The sequence below is a fragment of the Chenopodium album genome, chromosome 8 (genome assembly GCF_948465745.1).
Source record: "Chenopodium album chromosome 8, dcCheAlbu1.1, whole genome shotgun sequence".
In the NCBI taxonomy this organism is placed as follows: Eukaryota; Viridiplantae; Streptophyta; class Magnoliopsida; order Caryophyllales; family Amaranthaceae; genus Chenopodium; species Chenopodium album.
This window is the reverse complement of record NC_137841.1, coordinates 67,121,291-67,146,371: the sequence shown is the minus strand read 5'-3', so window position 1 is coordinate 67,146,371 and position 25,081 is coordinate 67,121,291. Positions and strand designations below refer to the sequence as shown.

General features: G+C 35.4%; 1 protein-coding gene across 2 annotated transcripts; it reads left to right on the top strand.

Annotated features, from left to right (window-relative positions):
• Nucleotides 1-445: 445 nt before the first annotated feature.
• On the top strand, nucleotides 446-24,949 carry LOC145642062 (uncharacterized). 2 transcript variants are annotated; one of them, XM_081693140.1, is made up of 28 exons: nucleotides 446-594; nucleotides 708-970; nucleotides 1,048-1,143; nucleotides 2,661-2,836; nucleotides 5,112-5,379; nucleotides 5,457-5,524; nucleotides 7,456-7,525; nucleotides 7,616-7,969; nucleotides 9,498-9,577; nucleotides 9,849-9,900; nucleotides 10,088-10,241; nucleotides 10,378-10,465; nucleotides 12,462-12,564; nucleotides 12,672-12,762; nucleotides 14,224-14,321; nucleotides 14,616-14,792; nucleotides 14,981-15,220; nucleotides 18,309-18,404; nucleotides 18,488-18,579; nucleotides 18,671-18,734; nucleotides 18,867-18,942; nucleotides 19,124-19,194; nucleotides 20,322-20,564; nucleotides 20,646-20,719; nucleotides 21,877-21,983; nucleotides 22,843-22,958; nucleotides 23,576-23,653; nucleotides 24,094-24,949. In XM_081693140.1, the coding sequence occupies exons 2-28, from the start codon at nucleotides 764-766 to the stop codon at nucleotides 24,298-24,300; spliced, it is 3,546 nt and encodes a 1,181-aa protein (XP_081549266.1). In that variant the 5' UTR covers nucleotides 446-594; nucleotides 708-763; the 3' UTR covers nucleotides 24,301-24,949. The 2 variants fall into 2 exon arrangements, with proteins under 2 accessions (XP_081549266.1, XP_081549267.1); XM_081693141.1 differs by having other exon boundaries at nucleotides 705-970.
• The last annotated feature ends 132 nt before the right edge of the window (nucleotides 24,950-25,081 follow it).

Here is a 25,081-nt window from a genome sequence, read left to right as displayed (position 1 = left end):
TAATAATAAATTAATAATAATAATGATAATTAATTAATTAAATTGACAAAACCAATAAACAATTACTCTTGTCACGCTAACCTGTAAAAACAGGTTACCAACCGATTATGTCTTGTTTTAAATTAACACCCCAAAGGTTATAATCTAATACACATATATAAAAGGAAGTTTTTTCCCGAGTGTTTAGAGAGCCATATAGGATTAAATAATGTACTACGTACAACGAATAAAATAACAAATTTTATCACATAAATACAAAAAATATTTGTTTTAAAAAATACACATAAACCGTACATCGCACGGGCTCCAACTAGTATTTACATTTTTTTTTTTTTGTTTTTTTGAAAAATAGTATTTACAAAATTAGGAATAATCAAAAGGTTGTATAATTATTGATAATTTTTTCTGTAATTAATGTGAACCCAGGTTTAAAAATTGTGTAAACAATAAATCCAGCTAGAACCCTAACATATACCTCAATTAGTCAATTTCCCTCCAAAAATGGCTAAAATTTGATGATGCAAATAATAATCCTATAAACCCTAACATTTCCTGATGAATCGAAGCTTCTGCGATTGAAGAAGAACATTCCAGGTAATTGAACCCTAATTTTCAACCGCTTGTTTCAGATTTCGCAACTTTTTAATTTTTTCTTCCCTAATTATTTTCCAAATTGCAAAATTTAATCAATTTTATTTACACAGCAGAAGGAAATTATATCAATTTTGATTGTTATTTGATCGTCAAACCAAAAATTGGTAGAATGGCTGAAGAAACAGAGTTGTCTAATTCAATTGTGTTAGTGAGATCATGGAGGACTGCTTTTTTGACTTTAAGGGATGAAACTCAAACTCAATCGCAAATTCATTCTACTGACACTTTGATTAGTGTTCTTCCCGTGCTCGATGAACTCGTATTCGCTCACTTTAACTCATTTGTTGCTGCTGCTCCTTTGCTTCCACCTCATGAGGTATTGCATTTTTATATATTGGCTTATTCGTTCTTTTATTTTCGTGTTGGATGTTGATCAGGATTGTTTTATTTCAGGTTACATCGGATTTGATATATCTTTTGAATGTGGCAGCTTCGAGCAATTGCACGAATGAAGGCACGGGGCGTGCTTTATATCTTATTTGTCATCTGGTAATGTCATTGTAACTTTTTGTGTATGGGTTAATTTTCATTGCCAAGTTATGTCGTGGAGTATTATCGCTTTTGAAAATAGATGGATGCTTAATTGTGAAAAGAGGGTTCTATCTATGAGGCTATGGCTCAGATTAAGGAAGGTTTTTTTGCATAAGGAAATTGTGATTTACATTCCGGTTTCTAATTTTGAAAAATAAATTTAATCAGCTATAGCTGGAATTGTTGCTAGATTTCATGTAATCGTTAGATTATGCTGTGGTTATATTACTATGATTTAGTGGCCAACTAGCCAGTCTCTTATGTGCGAGAGATATTCCAAAGTCGCGACTAGGGCTCCAATTCTCAATGGATTAAACATTATAGGACCTTATGCTATTATGTTATAGGTCAATGGAAACTTAAGTTGCTTCCAAGGAGTACATTTGAGGTTAGATGTGCTTATGAATATGCATTTATATTGTCAATAACCAATAAAAATGAGTCAAAAAAGGGTGGCAAGAGGAAAATGACCAACTCATAATGTTTACTGTATGTGCTCTCACTGATAGAAAAGAATTGAAAGAGGGTGGCAATAGGAAGATGATCTACTTAATGTATTTGCCATATTTGTTCTGGAAATAGGTATTTTAATAACATATTATTATTTAGAAATCAAGAATATAGTTAAACTTTGACTTTCATACTAGATTGAAAGAGGTAGTTTTTTGCTATGTTACTCGGGCTCGGGTACCCATGTCCGACACGGGTATGTGTCCAAGTGTCCGACTCGCCTATTTTGTGAAAAAATTCTATGATTTTGAACTAAAATGAAGTGTCCGAGTGTCATACCCATGTCCGAGTGTCAAGGGTCCGACATGGGTACTTGAGGTAAAACAAAGAGTCCGAGTAACATAGGTTTTTTGCAGCTTTGGTCTTCCAATCTACGGATCCATGTGTAATACAATGAGAATAAATAAAGTTCTTTTTTTTCTAATTTTTTTTTTTTTTTTAATATTCAAACCTTATGGCTGATATTGTTCTGCTAATATAATAATATAACGTCTGTTTGGTAAAGATAAATTGAAAGGAACATGGCCTACTTGGCAAAGTTATAGTGGATTACCCTGCTACTTTGTATAATACATTAAAGTGAATTTCAAGGCTTCAGTTTAAGGAATATGGGCTTATTGACAAAGCGATCCTGAATGTTATCTGGTTCATGAGCTCGTGTTTGCTGACCTGAATTCTTGACCTCTGTTCAGCCATATGTTTTTCTGGTTTTATTGCTATAGACTAGTACCTAAAATTATAATACGAATTAACTGATCAACAGTGAGGGTGTCCATTAAGATTTTCTAGAAAAGCATGAGTGAGAGAAGAAAAGAAAGCAAGAGACTCCATACTATGTTTCATTTTTTATGTTGTCACATTGATGGAGAAAATTCTTGTTATTTAACACATTTTTAAACTTATTGGTTTCCGCATCTTATCTAATTATGCTTATCCTGACTTCATTTATATTGTATATGTCGCAGATTTACAATATTGCTCTTCGCGTTCCACTTGCATTGAGTTCATCTGCTTGGTCTGAGATGCTTGGGTCTTTCAGCAAGATAGCAAAGTATTTTATTGAAAATGCTGTCAGAGTAGGATCTGTCTCTGACAATTCGACTGGCATAAAAGCTACGAAGGATTGTCTGGAAACAATAAGGTTTGTTTAGTGCTCCATATGTATATTTATTGTGCTTTTCTGGCTGTGTAATATAGCTACCAAGAAGCATTAAGCATATTATCCTGAGGTGTCTGAAAACAGCTTTTGATTTGGCCTCTAACTCTAGCTACTGGACAGTGTTTAGTGGGTTCAAGCTTGTTGATTAGTGGGTTGTAGAAATGATGTGGTTTGTCAAGTTGTTTGCCTGTTTGTCTCTGTTACTTGGGACCAACTCATATCAACTGCCAATCAATAGGAGGTATTTTGGGCGCTTGGGCTATAGCCATGTATATAACTAAGCATTCTGTCTATTTCCCTGTTAGTCTTTGATCACTGGTTTAAATGCAATAGGAAGTCCATTTATTAAACATGTTTGTTTGCTTATTGTAATGATATCTGTTGCAAATGTTGTATTTGAGGTCTCTTCGAGATCCTGTTTAGGTAGTAAGGAGTTGTTCAATCCTATATTAGATTGATAGGTCCCTGAGCCTTATTGCTTTTGTTGATATAGTGCTATTAGCAAGAATTTTTGGGGAAGGTACTAGAGTGTTTTTCCAGTATGAACCCAACAAGTTAGGTTTATATGAGATTGTTACTATATTCAAGGTATGAACTCTAAGTTTGTTAAGCTTGTTTGAAAGTTCTCTTTATCAAATTTTAGCAAAAGTCCTAATGGATTGTTTATGGTGCTTCTGAGTATGATTTTGGTAGAATCTTGTGCTTCTCTTGAGGGTATACATATTTATGCCTCGTTATTATAAAATAAGGTATTTGATAATGCTAAAGTATGAATTGAAGGATTATTCTATTCAAGCTGAATTTAGAGAAGGCTTATGGCTGATTGTTTTGGAGTTAGGGCTATGAGATTTGGGAGAGGAGATGGATCATGGGATGTGTTTAATAGTACGTTTGAATTGGTAAATTTAATGGGTGATGTGTTAGATAATTTAAGGTCTTCATAGGATTGTGACAATGGGATCCTTTAGTATCTTTTTCTTTCCTATATTACTGGATGTGTTAGGTCATAGGATCATGTAGGGATTGGCATGATGTTGTTGAGGGTTTTAAAGTGGTGGTTATCTTTCAGCCGTTGCTTGCTTATGATTCCAACTTATTCTTATTTGATGACTTGGATAGATAAAAGTTTTTTTACACATCTTTTTTGGACAACAATGTGTTTGGACACTTATGCTTGGATTAGAGTTTCTATGGTAGGGTTCTAGTGGGGGGGATTTTCTTTGTGATGGTGGTGATGTTTTATCTAAGATGTAGGTGGGGATGGTGATGGTGGTTTGGGTGGCGATTTAATTAAGAGGAGGAGGCGGGTGCAGTTTAATGGACTGGTGACGTTGTGAATAGCTGAGTTGAACCATTTGAGATGTAAATGAAAATTAAGCCCCGAATTACTAGATTGAATAATGGATTCTACTTCATATCTGTATAACAAAATAAGTAGCTAAGTATTGTTCATTGTTTTTTCCTCTCTAAGTTATTTCTGAATACTTAAACCTTATATTTTGTAGTCCTATGTACATTTTGATTCAGGTCTATCTATGTCATGTAATAATATATCATAAGAACAGTCTAAATGCTGCTTTGTCTAGTTAGAGCATAGTAAAATTTGATGTTACAAAATATATAGATATTAATAGATGGAAGGATTTTGTAGCCTGATCGCCTGGATTATAGTACTTCCTCCCTTTATTTATTTATTTATTGAATTTCCTTCAATGAGTAACTGCTAAAAGCCCCCGCTGCCTTTGCCTACAACGAAGCTAAAAAGTTATTCTGTAAGTCAATAGTTAAAGCAAATTTCTGAGACACATTCTGCTCTAACTACAGACACTGCAAATTTGCCATGAAAGTATTACACGACTATATTGTCATCTTCTTTGCCCTTCCAAAGCCCACAAATCGAACTTGCAGCAGATCCAAAACAGTATTAGGGAAACCCTGGCACTCACCATACAAGTCAAATAGCCTCCTCCAAATATTACTTGCCATCTCCCATTCTTACAACAAAGAAAGAGATGTAAGAAAGACTCGCTATTGGAACAATGTAACATGAAAATACCCTGCAAAATATCCATCTTTGGTCATTTCTTTTGAAGTATTGATTCTACCCTACACCAAAGTCCACTCAAAAGCTCACCTTAAGAGGAAATTTAGCCTACTATATGAAATTCAGTCTTAAAGTCACTTGTCATTTCTCTGTTCGACATGGAGAGCTAATATAGTTCTTCTGTTTTCAATTCTGTTGCATAAATAACTTCAGGCATCTGATCAGCATGGATCCTCGAAGGTCTTCAACATCAGAAAACATTCAGTTGGTGGAATTCCTCCTTCATATTGTTGTATGCTGTCATTCCGAGTTGAACGGCTCATATCAATCCAATGGTAATATGAGTTGTCGTGGTGACTCTGGGAAAGTTCAACATGCCAGCTTGTGGAAAGTTCAAACGACTGCCTTTTGTATGGTCAGTGAATCATTTACAAGAGTTGGATCTTCTTTTCCTGTAGGCACTTGGCAGTCTGTTGTTGAGGTGTGTACTATTTGATTTTTTTAAGTTCTTGATGCATGTCTTAGTGGACAACTTAGATTATCTATTTTCTGAATTAGGTGCTGAGGAAAGTAATGGATTCACTTGCGGCCAAGATGCTTATTGCAGAGGATGGTGTCCTGTCAAGGTAATCCTTTTTTTTTTTTTTTTTTTTTTTTTACTTTTGATGTTTAGAAACTCCATTCATTTAATAGTGTTTGTTTTAGTTGAATTTTTGCAAAGATTAAGGTGAGTGAAAGTGAACCAATTGGAGCATGTTTTAGTGAATAGTTGGATTAAATGCGTATAGAGAAAGTGAATTATGAGGCACTCCATTTCTAACATATCAACAATAAAGGAGCATATGCTTTGGGTTTCTTTAATTTGTTCTTGACTATTAGATGTGTGTTTTGCACAATTTCACATGCAAGCTTCAATGCTTTGGGTTTGAGGTGGTATAATTTAATGGGAAAGACCAAAAACCTTACTGCAGTAATGAGATTTGCACTCTATTGAAAAGGAAAGGCTGTCTCATTGAAAGTTTCATGTCTTGTCTTTCCTGCTATGTTTTGTTTCTGTGCAAAGGAGTTTGGAGCTTTTGATATACTATGTTAACAATTAACTTAATAGCTGCTGAGGGAGTGAGGGATGCCTTTTTTTTATATATATAAATTTTTCTATTTTTATTTTTCAAATGCTTGTATTAACTTATGTTTTGAGAGTCTTGATGTGCCTTTAACCATTTGTTTTTTCTGCTGAGTTTCTAGGCTGATAAATAGATCTTTTTTTTCTTCATTTTACAACGTCGCATTTATTTTGAAAGTCTTTGATGAAGAGCTAACAAGCTTAAAGTCTAGAAGTACACTGTAAACTCATTTGAGAGAAAGGACCTTTTCATAAACATTTTAGAAGATTTTTATCTCTGAGTGTCTGTCAATTGATGGTGACAAACACAGCTTGGAGGAGCAAAACTGCAAAGTTCTAGCCTGAGGGGATTTATGTTCGCTAAGGAGGCAGTTCCAACCATGGTATAAAAACGCGGTTTCGGTCGCGATCGCGGGAACGGTTGCGGTAATGCGGTAACGGAGATGATGCGTTGATCGCGGACCAGATATCAGTCATCGCGGAAGAATTTTTGTTTAAGAGTTTTTTAAATTATATTTTTAAAAAAAAGTTTAAATTGTAAATTGATTGTCATCTATCCAATTATTATTATTTATATTCGTATAATAATGAAACAATTTACATGGAAAACTACAAGTAAGATGTAAACATAAGTAAAGCAGTGGAATTTTTAAAAAATGATAAACAATATTGAAATCCCCTAGATCATCACGTGACTTCTTCTTTAGTTGGGGTCAATAAGTCAAGAAGTAATTAAAAGATGTAGATAAAAGAAATCACAAGATGTGGACAGCTGTCCCACCCAACTCCCCCTCCATCTACCACAGTATTTTAATCTTTAATTTTGTCCCTTTTTCTCTCTCTTTAAAGTCCACAACAAGCTAACAATGGAGTCTTTGCAAAATCGCAACCATGGAAGCTGCAATACATGTTCAATAAAATAATTAAACTTGCAAAGTCAAGCTATATGCTTATATCTCGCGCAATCCGAGGTGTATCGGCCGTATCGGTAAAAAATGCGGCGTTTTTTAATACCCCGTTACAAAACGCTAAATCTCGGTTCGGTAACTTCAAATTCCGTTACATCTCGGGCGAAACGCGACATCACGGCCGAGTTTTTATACCATGGTTCCAACCTTGCCTCCAGCCTTGGGGACTCACATAGTCCTATAAAAGTAGATATGTGCTTCGTCTCATAGCTGCTAGTGAGTTTATTGGAGCTTTTGTTGCTTTGGGTGATTTGGTCTTCTAATAATTTTAGAAATAATTTTTTTCTTTATGCAGAGAATTTTCTGTCTACTAGTAAGCACCCTGTATTAAATTTTCTAAGTTAATTTTCTGAAAAAATGACCAGTGGTTACCCTTGCTTCCTTGGTCCTTATTTTTTGACGTTATATTTTTTTTAATGTGTTGGTTAGAAGTCCTAACCTTTTTTTTTTTATTTATGTTTTGCAGGTTTTACACCTCAGTTCTGCAATGTCTTCACCTTGTACTTGTAAATCGGAAGGGTTCTCTTTCAGATCATGTGAGTTATTGATTCTCTTCTTGGGGAATGAGGTTTTTGCTTTATGTCTTGAACTGAATCAACTCTTGTATTAACATTGTGACATTGCAGTTAGCAGCTTTTATAGCAGCATTAAGAGTATTTTTAGCTTATGGCCTAAATACTTCAAGCTCGTTATCCTGTCATGGAGATAAGGATCCAGGCCCTTCAAGCCATAGGTTTTCTTCAAAGGAAACCATCAAAAAGGATGTTGGTGCATACAGGCCTCCACATTTGCGCAGGAGGACAGGTTCTTCTCTGCAGCAGCCACTAACTAAGCCATCTCAAATATCATCAGATCATGACTCTTCGCCACTTGAATGTTCATCATCTGATTCTGACTATAGTGATAGTGACATTGGACCAAAAGATTTTGATACTGTGCGCAGCTGTAAGGCCAGAGTTGCTGCTATCAATTGTATACAGGTGAAAATTGGAGAATTTTGTTTCTACCTTAAACTATTCCTGTAGTATTTTAATTCTTACATCATAAATTTATTATGTCCTTGAACCTCTAACTAAGAAGTGCATTTGGGCTCTTACCCGAGTGTATGTCACTTTCTTCAAAAATTTGCACATTCCAGTGGGTCTCTCTGAAGAGCAATTTCTTTTTTGGTTAAGAGAGTGGTTGTAATTTGGAGATGAGAATGGTTGTAAATTTGTTGTTTATGGAAAAATTTGCCTATAGTTTGCAATCTGGAGATGAGAATGGTTGGTAATTTGGTGTTTATGGACATGTTATTGGTAGAGAAATGGTAATAGTGATTCCCTATTTGGCTGGTTTTCTTATGTCAGCAATTATGTGGTTCGAGGAATTGGTTGCTAGCAGTTTAATAGTCATGCAGAATTATTCCAGTCCTCTGAAACTTGTTCAAGGATACATCTATTCTTCTTCTTTGGGAACTATCTTTGGTGATTTGACTAGTGGGGGTGTGGCAGACCGCAGACTATACTTTTAAAGATATTCCATATAAGAGGGTATGGTATATGGGCTATTTTTTTTTTAACTGTAGCCATTTACTGAAATCTCCCACCTATCTCTCTAATTATGCCAATTACATATGGAATTGTCAGGTCTCAATGACAGTAAACCTTTCTGTGATGGCTTTTTTGAGGAGGCTCAACACAAATGACAGTTTTCACTATGCAGACTTAGCATTTAGCAATTATAAGTATGCGTCTTAGATTTGTCTGTCTTGTGCTGTCAGAGTATAAAGTAGGGTATCATTTGTTTGTGCATTGTGAGGTAGCTACTTGTCATTTCAACAGGCAGTTTGGTGTTGTGACATTGGGTCTGCTCACTCACCTTCTATGTTGTCACCTGTTTGATTTTCCTGAGCCAGAGGGGCAAGGCATTCTTAATAGCAAGGGCTATTGTGTAGTTGAAACCTTAAATATGAGTCGGACAGCTTTATGGGATAGAGAAGTACATCTCATGTTCCTTTGGGGCTTTACAATGATTTTCCATTTTGGGTTGCATTTTCTTAGTAATGTAAACCGTGATTGGCATTTTTTTTTTTTCACTCCGATGATACTCTTTTCATCACTCCTTTCCTTTTTGTACCAGTCTTAACATTGCAAGTTGCACTTCTTCAAATTATCTGCTGGAACTTCGTGTGACCATGTGAAGCCTTTCAAGTAAAAGTCATGATTTTTTGTACTGTATGGCGTAGTGAATGTTTTAGTTATAAATAATTGCAGTTTCCTAGATAATACTCAAACGCCTTGCCTAGTATTTTAGTACAAGCTGAAGGCGAGTTGTATCTTTTGTGAAAGGGACTTCTTTGTTTGATAAATGATTAAATAACACAGCTTACATTGAGCAGAAAAAGTTAGAACCTGATAAACTAAGTTTTTGTGCCATGCATATTATCGTTTAGCTTATTACTGAACCTAAGATTGATTAGTTCTCACTTTCAATGTTTTTTTTTTCTCCATAATTATGGGTTTGTAGGATCTTTGTGAAGCTGATCCAAAGGCTTTCATTGCCCAATGGACAATGCTTTTGCCAACTAATGATGTACTTCAACCAAGGTGAACAATATGTTCCTCTTGTTGTCCATCTTTATTTGTATTTTTTTTTATTTGTCAATTTTTTTATCACTATTGTGGTTGTACTTTTTTCTTTGATCATTATATGCGTATCTTGGTGCTGTGCGCCTGTGCTCTTCTGCATAACATATTTTGCTATTTTGCATGTGGTTCCTCTTTGCTATATCTTTTTCCTTGCAGTCATAATTGAAATAGTTTTGATCTCTTCGAGTTTTTTGATCAATTTCTTAAGGTACTGCTTGCTTATTTGCAGGAAGTATGAGGCGACTTTGATGACTTGCTTGTTATTTGATCCATTCCTGAAGGTACTGATGCCTCAATTTGATAAAACCTACATTTTTGCATTACTTTCTGCTAATGTGGCTTCAAGAGCCATTTTATTAGTGTTATATTATTATCTGACACTGTCTAGTCAGCTAATTTGTTTTCTGGAACCTTGTATCATTCTTCCTACACATGTTTATTAATCATGCATTGTCATTTGCTTGCTAGACACGCCTGGCATCTGCCTCAGCGATTGCTGCCATGCTGGAGGAGCCTTCCTCTGTAGCTCTGCAGGTTGCAGAATACAGGGATTCAACTAAATGTGGTTCTTACATGGCACTCTCAAGCTCTCTGGGTCAGATACTCATGCAACTTCACGCTGGTATACACAAGATCTGAACTCTTTATGTTGAGGATTTTTTTTCTGTCTGATATTGTATGCTAACAAATATTGCTTTTCTCTTAAATCATTTTTCTTCCCTTTTAATTTCCGATGGATATATCTGTTGATGGTGCAGGTGTGCTATACTTGATTCAACACGAGAGGCATACTGGACTATTGACTTCCTTGTTCAAGATTCTCATGCTGTTGATATCATCCACACCGTAAATATTTTTGCTCTTTGCTATTCTGTGCTACACCAGTCTAGGGCACGTTACTGTCTGATTTCTTTCTGCTGTATATTTCTTGCTAAATTTTAAAACCTTGAGCTTCATGTAATATGAGGCAAGGATTATGCATGCTTGGTGCCTGAAATACATGTCTCCTTTTCCCTCTCGGCTTTTCTTATTATTCTGTTCTGGGGATAGGACCATAGGGGGGTTTCAAGTGTTAAAGAGATTGTGGAGAGTTGGGGACCAAGAACTGGAAATGAGTGTTGGTTGCTAACTGTGAAAATTTTACTTGAATTGCATTTGTTCCTATAGTAAATGAGGTTGAGCTTCCTTAGACTATATCACGTAGAAGAAAAGATCATGATTTTCCAATTCCAAGACAATTTTGTGCTTCCTTAGGCTATATCACGTAGAAGAAAAGACCGTGATTTCCCAATTCCGAGACAGTTTTGTGCTAGATGTGCTTAATATTACTGTAATAAATTGTAAGGCTCCTTTATTGCAAGCGTATGCACCATGTAAGAAAAAAATTATATGCATTAAGGTGTGCCTGGCCTACAAGAAGTGCACATCTTCACTTATTCCTCCTGCCTAGGATCCAAGGACAATATGCGCTTGGTGCACCTCACGCTTTTATAATTGGGTTTAATATGTTTAAATGACTTGAGCCTTTTTGATTGAATAAATTCTATTAATCAGATTGTTTGTCGAATAATGGATCGAATAATGGAGTTTGAGGGAAGGAGCAGGATATTGCGGAGATATTGTATTTTAGGGAAGGATAAATTTCTCATTGGAGAGTTTGGAGATGGAGGTTGTGGTGGGTGAGGTAGTCTGTGATAACTGATAAGAGTTTGACATCCACTCGTCTTCGGTCCAAGAGATATAATTAGATGTTAGGAAGAGTTGGAGGACATTTTTCTTAGACAAGGAGTTGAATGTTGAGGGAAGCCCTGGAGACAAGTCAAACAAACTTGGAGCATTGAGTTCTAGAGGATCCGTTGAGGATAATGATCAATTAATTTCATCTAAAGGTCAAAATGATTTACTATGCATCATGGAGATTATGTAATTTCATCAACAATGCTTAAAATTAACAGAAGCTAACAGAGCAGCAAAGTGGGGTGTTGTGAAGTTTTGTCCCAAAAGTTTTCCCTAGGTTTACTTGGTGAAACTATTTCTTTTGGCTACGATGGTAAAACACTTGCAGTTTCATGCTTTAATGTGTAGATTCATATCCTGGGTTCATCATGTATTTCTTGCTTTGGTTAGAGTCAAAGCTTCATTCTGTATTGCTTTTGGGAGGAGGTATGGCTGGAAGTAGTCTATCTGAATTACTTTCCCATGTCTCCCTTCCTTATGTACCTCATACTGCAATAACAGATTTTGATTTTGTTACGTAATGAATGACGCGGCGAGGGGGTTGTGGTTTTTATTGCAGTGTTTTGTGACTGGGTTTGTTGAACACTTCAATTGCAACCCCATAATCCATGATTGACAGAATAGTCGTTCTGTAATGCAACAATTGAGTTTTATTTTCAGTTCTATCAGGATCCTTGAACCAAAACACACCACTATTTGCGCTTTGACAAAAATTTAAAATAGCATGTACAGTTATTGACCTTTTTATTTATCTAGACTATGTAATCCTAAGAAAAACAGCAGTGAATTTTTCAGTTTATTGACACGATCAAGATTGAAGAAGAAGAAGAAGATTGAAACGACCAAGTTCTGTTCTATTTATTATTTATACCTCGTTGATGTGAAGTTTTCTTGTTATCCTTGCCACTAGTTTATTCTTTGGGAGATCCTGTTTACATAAGAGAATTGATGTGATTTGTTGAGGTAGATTATTAGTATCAAACTTTAAAAAATTGAGAGTATTCAGAATGAGGAACACTTGTTTATGCTAACTGGGAATTTGGGATTGTTCTTTATATGCTTTTTTCCCGAGGGATTTGTTCTAATAGCTTGATGTATTCCTTAGGTATTCGAGGATGCCTGGAGAGTTGTTGCCCAGAGTCCTTTCATCTCTTCGATTGAGAATTGAGGAGGGTTTTTCATTTAAAAATGATCAAACCAGTTTACTGGTTAGTTGGCTGGTTTTCTGACTGCACTATTTTTGTGAAACTAATAATTCTGAATTTATCCTAAATTTTGTTATTGAGAGGAAATTTTCCACAATTTTATCTCACAGGCTATTTCTATCAGTTGCTTGACTGGAGCTGTATCTACATCTCCTTCTTCTTCACATGTTAATGAAATGTTTGAAGCTGAAATATCTGCAGGTTGGCTCACTTTCTCCTAGTCATTGCTGGTGCTTTTGTTAGTTGTGATGTTTTGGCTATTTTTATTTTATTTTTTTTTTAAATTTACTGGATTAATATGCATAATTGCATTAGCATTTTTATGGAATCGTAAAGAGAAATCAGAGAAAAATAAAGACAAGTAGCCGAGCTCACTGTGGGGCGTCCACTTGGTCTTCACTCCTGGACCCCTCTTTACTGGGGATTTCAATGGCTAATATTAGTTCTCATGTTATAACTTACAGTTGAGCAATTAGTGATCCTAAATCTGTGGTCTGAAAATGTTAACTAATTTGGAAATGTCTCAACATGAAGACTTGTGCTGCCCAGAACAGTGTGATACATTAACATCTTTCCTTCTAGGTGATTGATCTTTTTTTTGACAATGATCTTAATCAATTTGAATAAGACTGTTGACTGGTTAATGCAATAGAGGGACAAGTTGTTAACTGAAACTTGTTACCTGTTGTAGTCTTATCTGTTAAATTGTTACTCGAAATCTAGCAGGGCTGACTTTGAACGTTTATATCTCTCAAACTACAACTGATTTAGAGGTGATTCAAGTTGGAGGTGATAGCTTGGTTCAAGAGCTTTCCAATGATAGGTCATATGCCCAATTCCGATAAGAAACGAAAAAGTTATGACCGTTTTACGAAAACCTGACGAAGCTGGAAATTTGTAACGAGGCTGCGAGCTATAGCTCTATGCGAGTGAGCTATAGCTCGGCCCTATGAGGACTTGCGGCAGACATGAGCTAGCTGCCGAGCTATAGCTCCGTAGTTAGTTTAATCTAGGATAATTGATGGAATATTTCCTAAAATTATATCTTTTCTATGACGGCTATTTGAGTATACTTGGGGAGCAATCTTAGGGTTTTATTAGGGTTTCCTTGTGTTATAAAAGGGCCCTTTAGTTGATCAATTAGATAATACCTTTTTTTGAGCCGTTAGATTTAGGACTCCTTGTATTATTCTCTTGTTTCTTTCTCCATTATAGTGAAGAAGCTCTCGAATCCCCCACCCGTGGATGTAGGTCTATTTTGACCGAACCACGTAAATCCTTGTGTTGTTTGTTTATCTTCTTTATTTCTTTTTCTCATTCTTATTTTTCATTGACTTGTTCCGCATTAATCAAACACAATTACACCTTATTTCCTAACATTAACTCACTATCATATCCCAATATTTTTCTTGCATCCCTTGAAAGTGTGTGGTAAAATGGAATTCTTGTGCATTTGTGATTCCTTTCTTTCTGTCTCTTTTACTGTCACGGTCATACAGGTTTTGGTCTGTATACCTACAGAAATATTTTTTGAGCTTGTCATTCCTCAATCAGTTTACTAATTTTAATCTTTTGTGTTATTTTTGATTGATGGGGTTTTAATTTATCTCATTTTTCTAGGAGTCCAACTTTGAATTCGTACTTATATGAGCTTGATTTCAGGTTTATATTTGGATAAAGGAGGATCAGGTGTCTTGATTACTCTGCTTCGACACGCTGAGCAAGTCGCAAATCCACCAATATGTTTGGAAGCTCTCCAGGTATTGACTGAACATCAATATCTTTTTGTAAATGAATCTTGTCCTGGTGTTAGCATTTCCCAAAAAGATTAGAACCGTTAATTACAGCTAAATGGTGCCCCCCCCCCCTCCCCCCCTCTCTTTTCTGATTTTAATTGCCTAATTACATGGTGCAATTATTTAGTCTAGCTTTGAAGAAACTTTTCTTGTTCTAATCCTGATCACCAGTCAGATGATTGTGCTGCCACTAAGCTGTTTAGTTGTATTCTTGTGTAGTATGATGATATGTTACAATTTCTTTCAAGTTTGTTACAGGCCCTCAAAGCTCTATGCCACAACTACCCTAACATAGTGGCTGCGTGTTGGAAACAAATTTCAGCTACCGTATATCAAATTTTGAGACCAGACACTTTTAGGTTATCGTATTCAAAAGGAGCTTTTGGACATGAGAGTCTATCATCTATGGATAAGGTTGTGTCATCTGCTGTCAAGGTATGAAGTCCCCTGCTTTGTAATTCTTGTTTTTAAAATAATTTACATCGCCGTCTGGCAGATTATTGTGTCAAACCTTCAGGGAGTAGAAGATTTCTAAATTCTCAATGTGACTGTATTTTAAATTGACATTCTACTGTGTTTTAGAACCTGTTAAACCATTATGATGTCTTTTTTTTTCCCCCCAGGTTTTAGATGAATGTCTTCGCGCAGTATCTGGATTTAAAGGAACTGAGGATCTATTCGGTGACAGATTAGGAGAGACTCCTTTTGTGTCAGACTTTGTGCGTGACAAAAAAATCTCTTCTGCCCCATCATATGATTTGGAGAATGTCGTGCCTTCCAGAGACAATCTGTCAGGAAACCCAGTGTGGTCTGAGGCCATTGAGAAACATATATCCATATCTATATGTCATGTATCTGGAATGGTGCGTTTAGTTAATTATTTGGCTTGTGAGTGTTTATCTGAAAAAGACAGAAATTGGCTGGCTTTATAAATTGGTGTGTCATGACTTTTGATGATTGTTTTGATACAACATAACACGAAATCTTAAATATTTTTTTTTTTTATAAACTAGTGTTCATAAAGAGGACGTTTTTATGACTTGCCTGGAGTGTAAGTCCATTTGCTTTGTTATACTGTTCCTTCCCTGTCATGTTCCTATAGATGTTAGTCTACATTGGAGGAGTACTTTATACTTGTTTTGGCCCAACATTTTAAGCGTGCTTCATATTTATTGTAGTACTTTACTGTGAATTCTAAGAGCCTTTGTCCTAATTAATTTAATGATTCATGTGCTCCCTTCAGTTGGCACATTCGTTTTTCTCAAAATATTTGTTATGTTTTCTATAAAATTTGTGTGAATAAATAGTGCAAGCACCTTGGAAGGTGATAGTTGTATTACGATTTTGAAAAATAGGAATTCCTTCAAGTGTAATTTTTTTGAAGGATCATGTGTTATGTCTGTGAAGCAGTGAAAGTAACATCAATATGTCCATTACAAGCTTTCTTAATAGTTATGGAGAAGTTTTACTAGTATAGGAGGTGAGTTTGGGTCTATGTCGTATCTGTTATATCTGGGAAGCGTTAAGAGTCTTACTACTAGCTTGCTTCTGTATATCCATTGCAAATTTGGTTAGTTACTGTGTAAATTTGGCTTTGGCCTGACAATAGTGAGTACATGTAAGGGAAGCATGTCAACTTTGTAGTAAATGAGGAGAATTATTATATTGCAATGCTAAAATAGCTGATCAGAGAATAAAAAAAGGATTTCTTAGCTGATTCCGAGTTACATCTTATGTATAAGATGTGTTGTTTACATCACCTCCGTGCATGCTGTTAGGACCAGAAGGGATTGCATTTTTTATTAACATGGTGAACGTGTCTTGTACTGTAGTGTTAGGGGGTGTGGGTAGGGTGAAGGCAGGATTATCTTGAATAATTGTATGTAACACTTTTATTTTATTTTATTTTAGACTAGATTCGATCTCAACTCAGGTTTGGGTAGTGCCCCCCCCCCCCCCCCCCCCCCCTAGATTTTAACAACTAAAGTAGTTGTCGTCCACATAAGGCTTTTATTGGAGGGAAATGGGACCAGTACTACTTTGAGTGACATTGAGACCATCTGTAGCTTGATCTTCCTTGAAGCATTAAGTTTTGAATTATCACCAGGCTTTGACGTTGCTATATGCTTGTATAGGTAAAGAAAACCTTGGAATTTTGGAAAATTTTAGTTCAAAGTAGCTGGCTGTGAACCCATGTAAGTACTATTAGGAAAAGGAGTGAATTGACCAACCTGCGTGGAAAGCTAATTGCAGAATGGACATTTTTTGAGAAGCTATGAATTTGGAGACTTGAAGACGAGATTTAGAACTGAATGCTGGTTAGATTGGTTGTGAGTATCACAGGTATGAGGTAGCGAAATTTATTTGACCGACATATTCTGTACAATATTCATTGTGATCTATATGGTAAGAGGGGAAAGAGGCTCTGTAATTCTAAAAGACCTTATGGATGGAACTGTTTTTAATCTTGCACTGTTTTTCCCTCCTTTCCTATCTGCTTATATCTTATATGTAAGGTGAAAAAGGAATCTTTTTGTGTGATCCATTAGTGACACAGCTCTGGATTCTGGAGCCTATTATTCATATTGTCATACCAAATTTTCTGTTTTATTGCTTCATCTGTGAGAGCATTGGATATGTCCTTTGGTTTGACTCTGTCAGGGTTGGGAGTTATGGGTAGTTCGAAGGGGCTATTCATCATTTTGGTTTTTGTCTACTGATATTTGGGTAGAGTGTGAGTCTAGGATCCTCAATGAACAACTAGTTTCTTCTCTGCTTTTGAGTGTACTGCTTTTTCATCTTTCTCTTGTGAATTTGCATTAATTTTCTTGGAATTTTCAAATTTCCAGGTTGACAGCTTTGCTTTGTATCTTTTCTTTGTTTCTTCCGATTCTTGCTTAATTGACAGATTTTTAAATAGTGTAGAGGCTACTTGAAGCCAACAACTGTTTATGGCAAAAATTTATTCCTGGTCTCTGCCTAGGATAATAATTGAGTTCATGTCTGAAGATAAAGTGATTGTATTCCTGTTCTCTGCCTAGGATGAACTATTAATAATTGAGTTCATGTCTGAAGATAAAGTGATTGGTCATTTTGCCTTTAATTTGCTGGGAAGCATTAGCCGAGGCTCACTGAACTGAACTTTCTAGAGTGAATTAGTTGTCTCTATTTGCTCCGTAGTCCTAGAATTCTGTATGCATCACTGCTGGCACCAGTTTCTTGGGTTTCCTACTTTCCCGAAGTTCTTGTGGCCATTATTTGGTGCCATTCTCCCCATGCAAAAGTAGCTGATCCATTGCCTAGTCTAGTTCTAAAGTTTTCTCCTTAAAGCACATACGTGAACGAGTGCCACACTGAAGCTCGATTTCTTGGTCTACTAGTTGTTAACCTGACTCCACTCATATCACTGTCATCTGGCTGTTTGGAGATCATCCCTTTAATTTTATAGCTCCAGTTATATGAGTCTGTAGCTCGACATATTTCCATTTCTATCATACTTACATTTACATGGTTGAATCAGGAAATATTCTCTTACCTTGTGAACAATCCGTTATAGCTCTGAAGTTAGTATTTTTTTAAATTAGTTATTTATGGAACAAAGCTGTCAAGGAAGAGAAACCAAATGGTTATATATATGAATCTTTTTCATAGAAGTTGAATCTTGAATAATATATAACCAATAGCGGTCAAGCCCGATTTTTTGATGTTGTGTTTATAATTGAGATTTTTCCCCTTAGAAGGGGCAGGACATTGTTTGAAGTGGTGGGTCTTCTCTGGGTTCATTAGTCATTTTCATTTTTCATGTTTGCTACCTTTCGTGCCTGCACTCCCCCCCCCCCCCCCCCTCCATATTTCTTTCAGTCTTTTATTTAACAACAGCAACAAATTATGCCAGGCTAAACAGTTCAAATTTGTAATAAAACTTATTGCAAAGTTTTTGTTGTCTGGTAGGTGAGAGCTGCATCAATTACTTGTTTTGCTGGTATCACTTGTGCTGTCTTATTTTCTCTTAGGAAGCAGCAGCAGCAGTTCATCCTTTCTTCCTGTGTGAGTATATATCTGTTCTTCATCTGGTTTTATTACTCTACTGGCTGTATAGTGTCATAAATATGTTGCTTCAAAATTTTCAGATAAAAGCTGCAAATGATTCAGTCCCTTCAGTAAGGGCAGCTGCGTGTCGAGCGATTGGTGTCATTGCGTGTTTTCCAGAGATTTTTAAGAGGTAATATGAAGTACTCCAAAATATTTTTTGTGGTGACTTGTTTTTAAATCATGATAAAAAAAATATGCTAAATGGATGGTTAACCATATAGTGCAGAAATCCTTCATGAGTTTATCAATGCTGTGGAGGTCAATACACATGATCAGCCTGTCTTGGTATCTTCTATTGGCTTTATCTTGAACTCAAACTATTTGTATTCATGGAACTCTCTCCCCCCTTACTATTAATTTATATGTTATAGATTTTTTTCATTTTGCTATATTTTTGTATGAATATTCCTGCTGCAGGTGCGTGTCACTGCATCTTGGGCTTTGGCAAACATATGCGACTCATTTCGACACAGTGTTTCTGAAATTTCCTTAGGTAGGTGGGTCAAATTATTATTTTTATTATATATTTTTGTTTTTATATGTTCAAGATCAAAGCTTTGCACAGTTTCATGTGGATGGTTTTAAGCTAATTGTGTACAGCTTTTCATTATCATTTTCCTAGAATCATATGATATGGGGATTATGTCACATTATGGTTTATCTTTTTCTTACAGACTCTGAAGCAAATTTCCGACTGGTGACATTGTTAGAATGTTCTTTGAAGCTAACAACAGATGGAGATAAGGTAGTTTACCTATCATTAGAGGATTCTGGGTTTTGCATGTATTTTGTTGTGAATAGTCTCCATGTGTTAAAAGTTAAGTTATATCGTCATGTTTATTTCTGTCAACTCTCTTCGTCATTTTAAAAAAATCAGGATATATAAAGAGAGGAGGATATTATCAATCTTCTTGATGCTTAAAGTTGAAAAGTAGCCGACAGCTGAGTGACCCTGAGTCTCTTTTTACTACAAGAGCATTAGTCAATTCCCCAAATTGCTCCTGTCTTATACCTGTAGAAAGAGGAAAGGGGCAAAGCGCTTCCTATTATGTGCAAGGGTGACACTATGCATCTCTTACCCTCCACAAACCTACTTTGACAAGAATCCCCATATGGTTTGATGTAAGTGGGTTTTTTGATGTTGCTGAGTGAACTAGCTGTAAGGAGATATTTGCTCTTGTTCTCCTGGTCTTGGCTTTAAGCAAGAACTTCATCAGCTAGCCTGTCTAGCCATCTGTATACCATATTGCAAGAAGATGGCTTTGTAACTTGTTTGGAATTTTACGTATATTCTTAGTGTTTTCAATCATGCGGTTTATTTCCCCTTCTTTTTAATATTTTTAAAAATTTATCAGTGTTTTCAATCATGCACTTCATCTCCCCTTCTTTTTAATTTTTTGAACAATTATTTATTGAAATTGCTTATCTTCCTTCCTTGTGGCTCTGGATGCAACTTAGGCCATGCTTGGATTGGGGGTAATGAACTAAGGGAGTTATAATAGTCAACCTAAGAAAAACATAAGTGATTAGAGGTGATGCTATAGGAGATAAGAGCTGTGACATAAGGAAAAGAGAGAGATGGAGGACACTATCATTATCTCATCCTTTCTTATATTCACTTTCATTTTCTTTAGTTAGACTTCTATTACCCTTGTACTACATTGCCCTCAGTTCAACATAAGATGTATAGATTCTTCAAATGAATGATTCCTACACCTATTTAGATGGCAAATTTTAAATTAAGTGTCATCTCAGTATTTTCATTCTCAGCCTTTTACATATTGTTGCTAGGATACCTAATTACACTAATTCATTGTGCTCTTCCTCTTAATTTACCTGCTACTCGCTAAATGACCCTATTTTGTGCCTCAGATTAAGTCAAATGCTGTTAGAGCTCTAGGTAATCTTTCAAGAGTGATCCTGTTTGCAAATCCCCTTGAACAAGGAAAATGTCCAGTTACATGTCCTGGAATCAGCAAGATGGAGAATTTTTCCTGGAAGTGCACTGTAACTAATAAGGACACTGCCTTATCTTCAGATCCCTTGGGATGTGTTCATTTATTAGAGAAAATCGTGCAAGCTTTCCTCTCATGTATTACCACCGGAAATGTGAAGGTAAGTTGTTTTTTGAATGTATTTTTTGTTTTTGCTGGTTATTTTAGTATACATTTTTCTAATAGAAGGCCTTTATTGCAGGTCCAATGGAATGTTTGCCATGCATTAAGTAACTTGTTTCTGAATGAATCACTGAGAATGCAGCGATCGGATTGGTAATGGGCTCTTTTTATTTTCTTCTTTTTTTCCTTTTTTTTTGGGGGGGGGGGGGGGGAGGGGGGTATTTCCTCTCCTATTCGACCCTTTTGTTCCCTTGAGAACTCTACTAATAAAAATGAAAGAGAAATCTACTGTATAGAGGACCTAGACATCCAGGACTGCTCCAAGCAAAAGAGCGAATGGGTTGCTGCTTTCTGAAACATATTGGAGTTTTGGACCACTCGCTAGATAAGCATGTATTTAACTTTAAAATCTAGTTAACATATTGGAGACCAAAAGGCGAAAAAAACATGCTAATTAAAAGGATATGCAGAAGGCTATCAGTAATTTTTCTCCTAAATTCAACCATAGTATCTCTATATATTTACTGGCCGTATGAGCAAAACACTGCAGGGTTTTCCATCTCTTTAATTTTTTAACAATCAACATTAGGAACTTGAACACACACTCTGAAAAAATCCATGGATCTAGCACATAACATAGTCATCAGGTGTACAGTCTAGAACATTGTATTGTCACCAAATATACCACTTAGTTAAATAAGCTCATTAAAGTCCAACCCTTTACAAAAGTGTATATCCTTTTTGAAACCTTTGGCTTCCAGATGCCGTTTGAACCCAGTAACTAGTGCTTGTGCTGCCCCTAAGGCCCTTTACAAAATAATGTTAGCCAAAGCAATCTTCATTGGGAATTGCCATGGTTGAGCCATTTAGATCTTGTTAGGAAAGCCTTGCAGCCTGATTAGCCTTGTTTGATCAAGGCATCTGCTTAAGTAAGTGGTAGTTCATATGAAATGGTACTTGCTGGGCTTGGCTGTTCGATTATCTACAGAATTTCATCGTATTTATGTTCTGCAGATATTTGAACTTTTCTCCTGAGGTTTTTCTTTAAGGTATAATATTTTTTTTTTACTTTTCTATTAAGAAGCCTAGCTGCCGAAGTTATGTGTGAAGAATGGCAAAGAACAATGGCTTTACTCATTGCTTCTCTTCAACCCTTAACCTTTCCTTTGACAGCTCTTGTGGATAATTTCAGCCTTTCTCTGGATATCAAGATTCAGTTGGCTTGTCCTTTAATGTAGCTTGGTTTTGTCACTTTTATTTCTGTCTCTTCTATAAAAATCTATAAATTGTCGAATCTTATGTTCTGTCAGGGCTTCGTCAATTTATAGTATTCTTCTACTGCTGCTTCGTGACTCTTCCAACTACAAAATCCGGATACAAGCTGCCGCTGCTTTGGCTGTTCCATCAACATTGCTTGGTGAGTATCAAGTTTAATCAAACTTCAGCTCCCTTCACCCATAATATCTGCTATATATTTCACTATGATGTTGTTTTCTTAATATATGTATCATACCATCAATGATATAGTTATCCTATTTAACCACTCATAAATGTGGCATCAATTACTTCATTATACAAGTGTCATTTTAAAATAAGACCACAGATTAAAGAATTGTTAATTATTCCATTGGTAATTAAATTTATATAGCGACAGGATACACTGCATTGGTGTTGTAAAATGGCTAATAGTGTATTGGCATTTCAAGTTTCTGATAATATTATAAAAAAAAATTAAAAAAAAAAAAAGAGTTAAGTAGGCTTAAAAGGAATATAGAAATTTTTACATATAAAAAAAATTGCATGTCTAATAGTGAATATCTTAAAGGAAAAACTAAGAGATGGCTGATATTTATATCTCCAATACACTTAAATGACAAGTAAACATCTTCAAGCAAAAGGTACATGAGAATAATATTATACATCTTATAGCTTTTTTCCCAATACCAGAACTTTGAATATTATTCTTTTGATTGTGTTATTGGTTTTTAATAATTAGTTTAGGGATTGTTTGGCATTGTTTTTTGTTTTTAGTTTTCTGTTTTTTTTTAAACTAAAAACCAAAAACAGGAAACAAGAAAAAGGTGTTTCCACTTTTTGGTTGTCAGTTTTCAAAATTATCATAATTTTAATAAATTTGACTAATTTTTTATTCATTACATGATATATATCATATGATTTTAAAAAACAAAAAAAACAGAAAACAGTAAACCACAGTGATGCCAAACGAACCCTTAGTTATTTGATTGTTTATTATTATTGGTTTCTTCTCTCTTCAGATTATGGCAGTTCGTTCTCAGATGTTGTTCAAAGTATCCTACACATTCTTGAAAATTTGACAACAGACCAACATTCAACTCCTAGTTTCAAGTATAGAATTGCTCTGGAGAAGCAGGTCAGAAATTTTGAATGTATTTGTGAATTGTGATGCAAAGTATTTGCTTTATTTGAATCATGCTAATTTCAAATTTGGTGTCATATATTGCCAAACTACCTGTTGTTGTTTGCAATGCTTTTATAATATTTTGTTGGAACTTTATTCTTTCTAGAACTACATTTTATAGCTATAGACTCTGCAGTGTCCATTCTACCTGTATCTGCCTCCTTGAAGTTATGAATTTATTATGTTTGAACACTTGAGGGGATATATGTCATTTTACTGTTAAGTTAATAGATGGAACAGAGAAAATCTTCAAGTAATTATCACTGGACCATACATTATAAAAGGGTTTTTTTTTTTTTTTTTTTTTTTTTTTAAATTTTAAATTATTAAATGATGATTTCTAAAATTTATGGAAATGCATTAAATGAATAGATTAATGAAGATTATGAAGTGCTCCACAGTCCACCCCAATGCTTACACCCTCAAGGCCTCAACTACAAGATTCTTTTATGTATTAGAATATGCTAATTTTTATTAAATTTGTGATATTTAGTGCTGTATATGAGTGATGTGTTGATATGTTTTATTCTTAATTCATTTTGTAATTCTTTTTTTACCGGATGATGCAGCTGACCGCAAGCATGCTTCACGTACTTGGTCTTTGCTCAAGCAACAGTCATGAACCACTGAAAGAGTTTCTTCTCAAAGTAAGTATTTATTTGATATTATACTCCACATATGACGAAGATTATTGCTTTTATATGTTTTTGTTGTACTTATTATGCATCCATGCTATTATGATGTTTTCGTATATAGTTATCAAATTACTGCTTGTTTTCATATCTAATCACAACTACTCCACAAATGTTTTGTTGGTGACAAGCACGCAGGTTCCATGGTCTCTGATGTATAGTTATGCAAAATAGCCAAATTTCTCCTATAAATCACATGTTTAATAAATTACTAATAGGATCTGGTGGCTTGGTAACCTTGTAAAAATCCTCTAATGATTTAGCTAGCTTCTGTTTGTAATGTTTTCCTGTCGTTAATGACTTTGCACATTATCTTCTACTGTAGTAGTACTGAAGTTGATTATTTTAAAAAAAAATTGCAAGTTTAGCTCATTGTCTTTATTTGTGTCTTTCAGAAAGCATTGTTCCTTGAATGTTGGTTGAAAGATTTGTGCTCATCGCTTGAGTCAAGAATTCAGCAAGATGATGAAGTGGACTTCTGTAGGAACCAAAAAAGAGAGTTAGTGTTGCAGGCAATAAAATCACTGATTGAAGTGTATGAGAGTAAAAACCAGTCTTCTTTGGCACAAAAACTTCAAAAGTTGATAGCAGCTTGTGGATGAAAAGATAAATGGCTGGACTGATCTCCTATATGCACTGGGACCTGAAATATATTTCTCTTGCATGTCATTATATCTTCTGTCGATCCAATATGGAATTTGGTGGAGTCAACATAAAATTTGGACATTTTCTGGCTGCTGAGTCTATGAGTATCAGATGTGACCGTTGTCCAAGAGTGACAACAATAAGGAGAAGACTCGTGTGGGAGGAATGTGCAGGACCTGGATGAAATGGGACGCATGCAGTTGCTCATATTTTAGACCGTTTCCCTGGTAATGAGAGTATTTATCATCTGTCTCTAGGAAGAATGGCATCCCTGCACTTCCAATCTTGGTTCTTCTTAAGGCAGTGATTTCAGGGCGCTTTCTCTGGGCAGGAACGCCCTTTTGTACATTATATTTATCTTGTATTTCCTCCATAATGAGGCAAGGTATGGATGATAGCTGTGGTGAGAGATGTATAGAGGGTAGGCTACCCAATATAATAAGTATTTAACCTTTAATTTAGTGTATATGTTGCTGCACTACATACCAAAATAAGTACTACGTAGTATTAATGTCGATTTTGTAGTAGTATTGGTTGATAAACACCAACACTGTTCAATTTTTTGTGGATTTTGATTGAAAGTAAATTGATTGATAAAGACAAACCTTGTTCCAAATTATTTGCTTGTTTTGGATGAAATGATCCATCACTTAATTCCGGTGAAAATTTATCTACTCTAGTCTTAATAAAACCTAATTAGATAATTTTATATCTCCACCATTAGTGAACAGATTACTC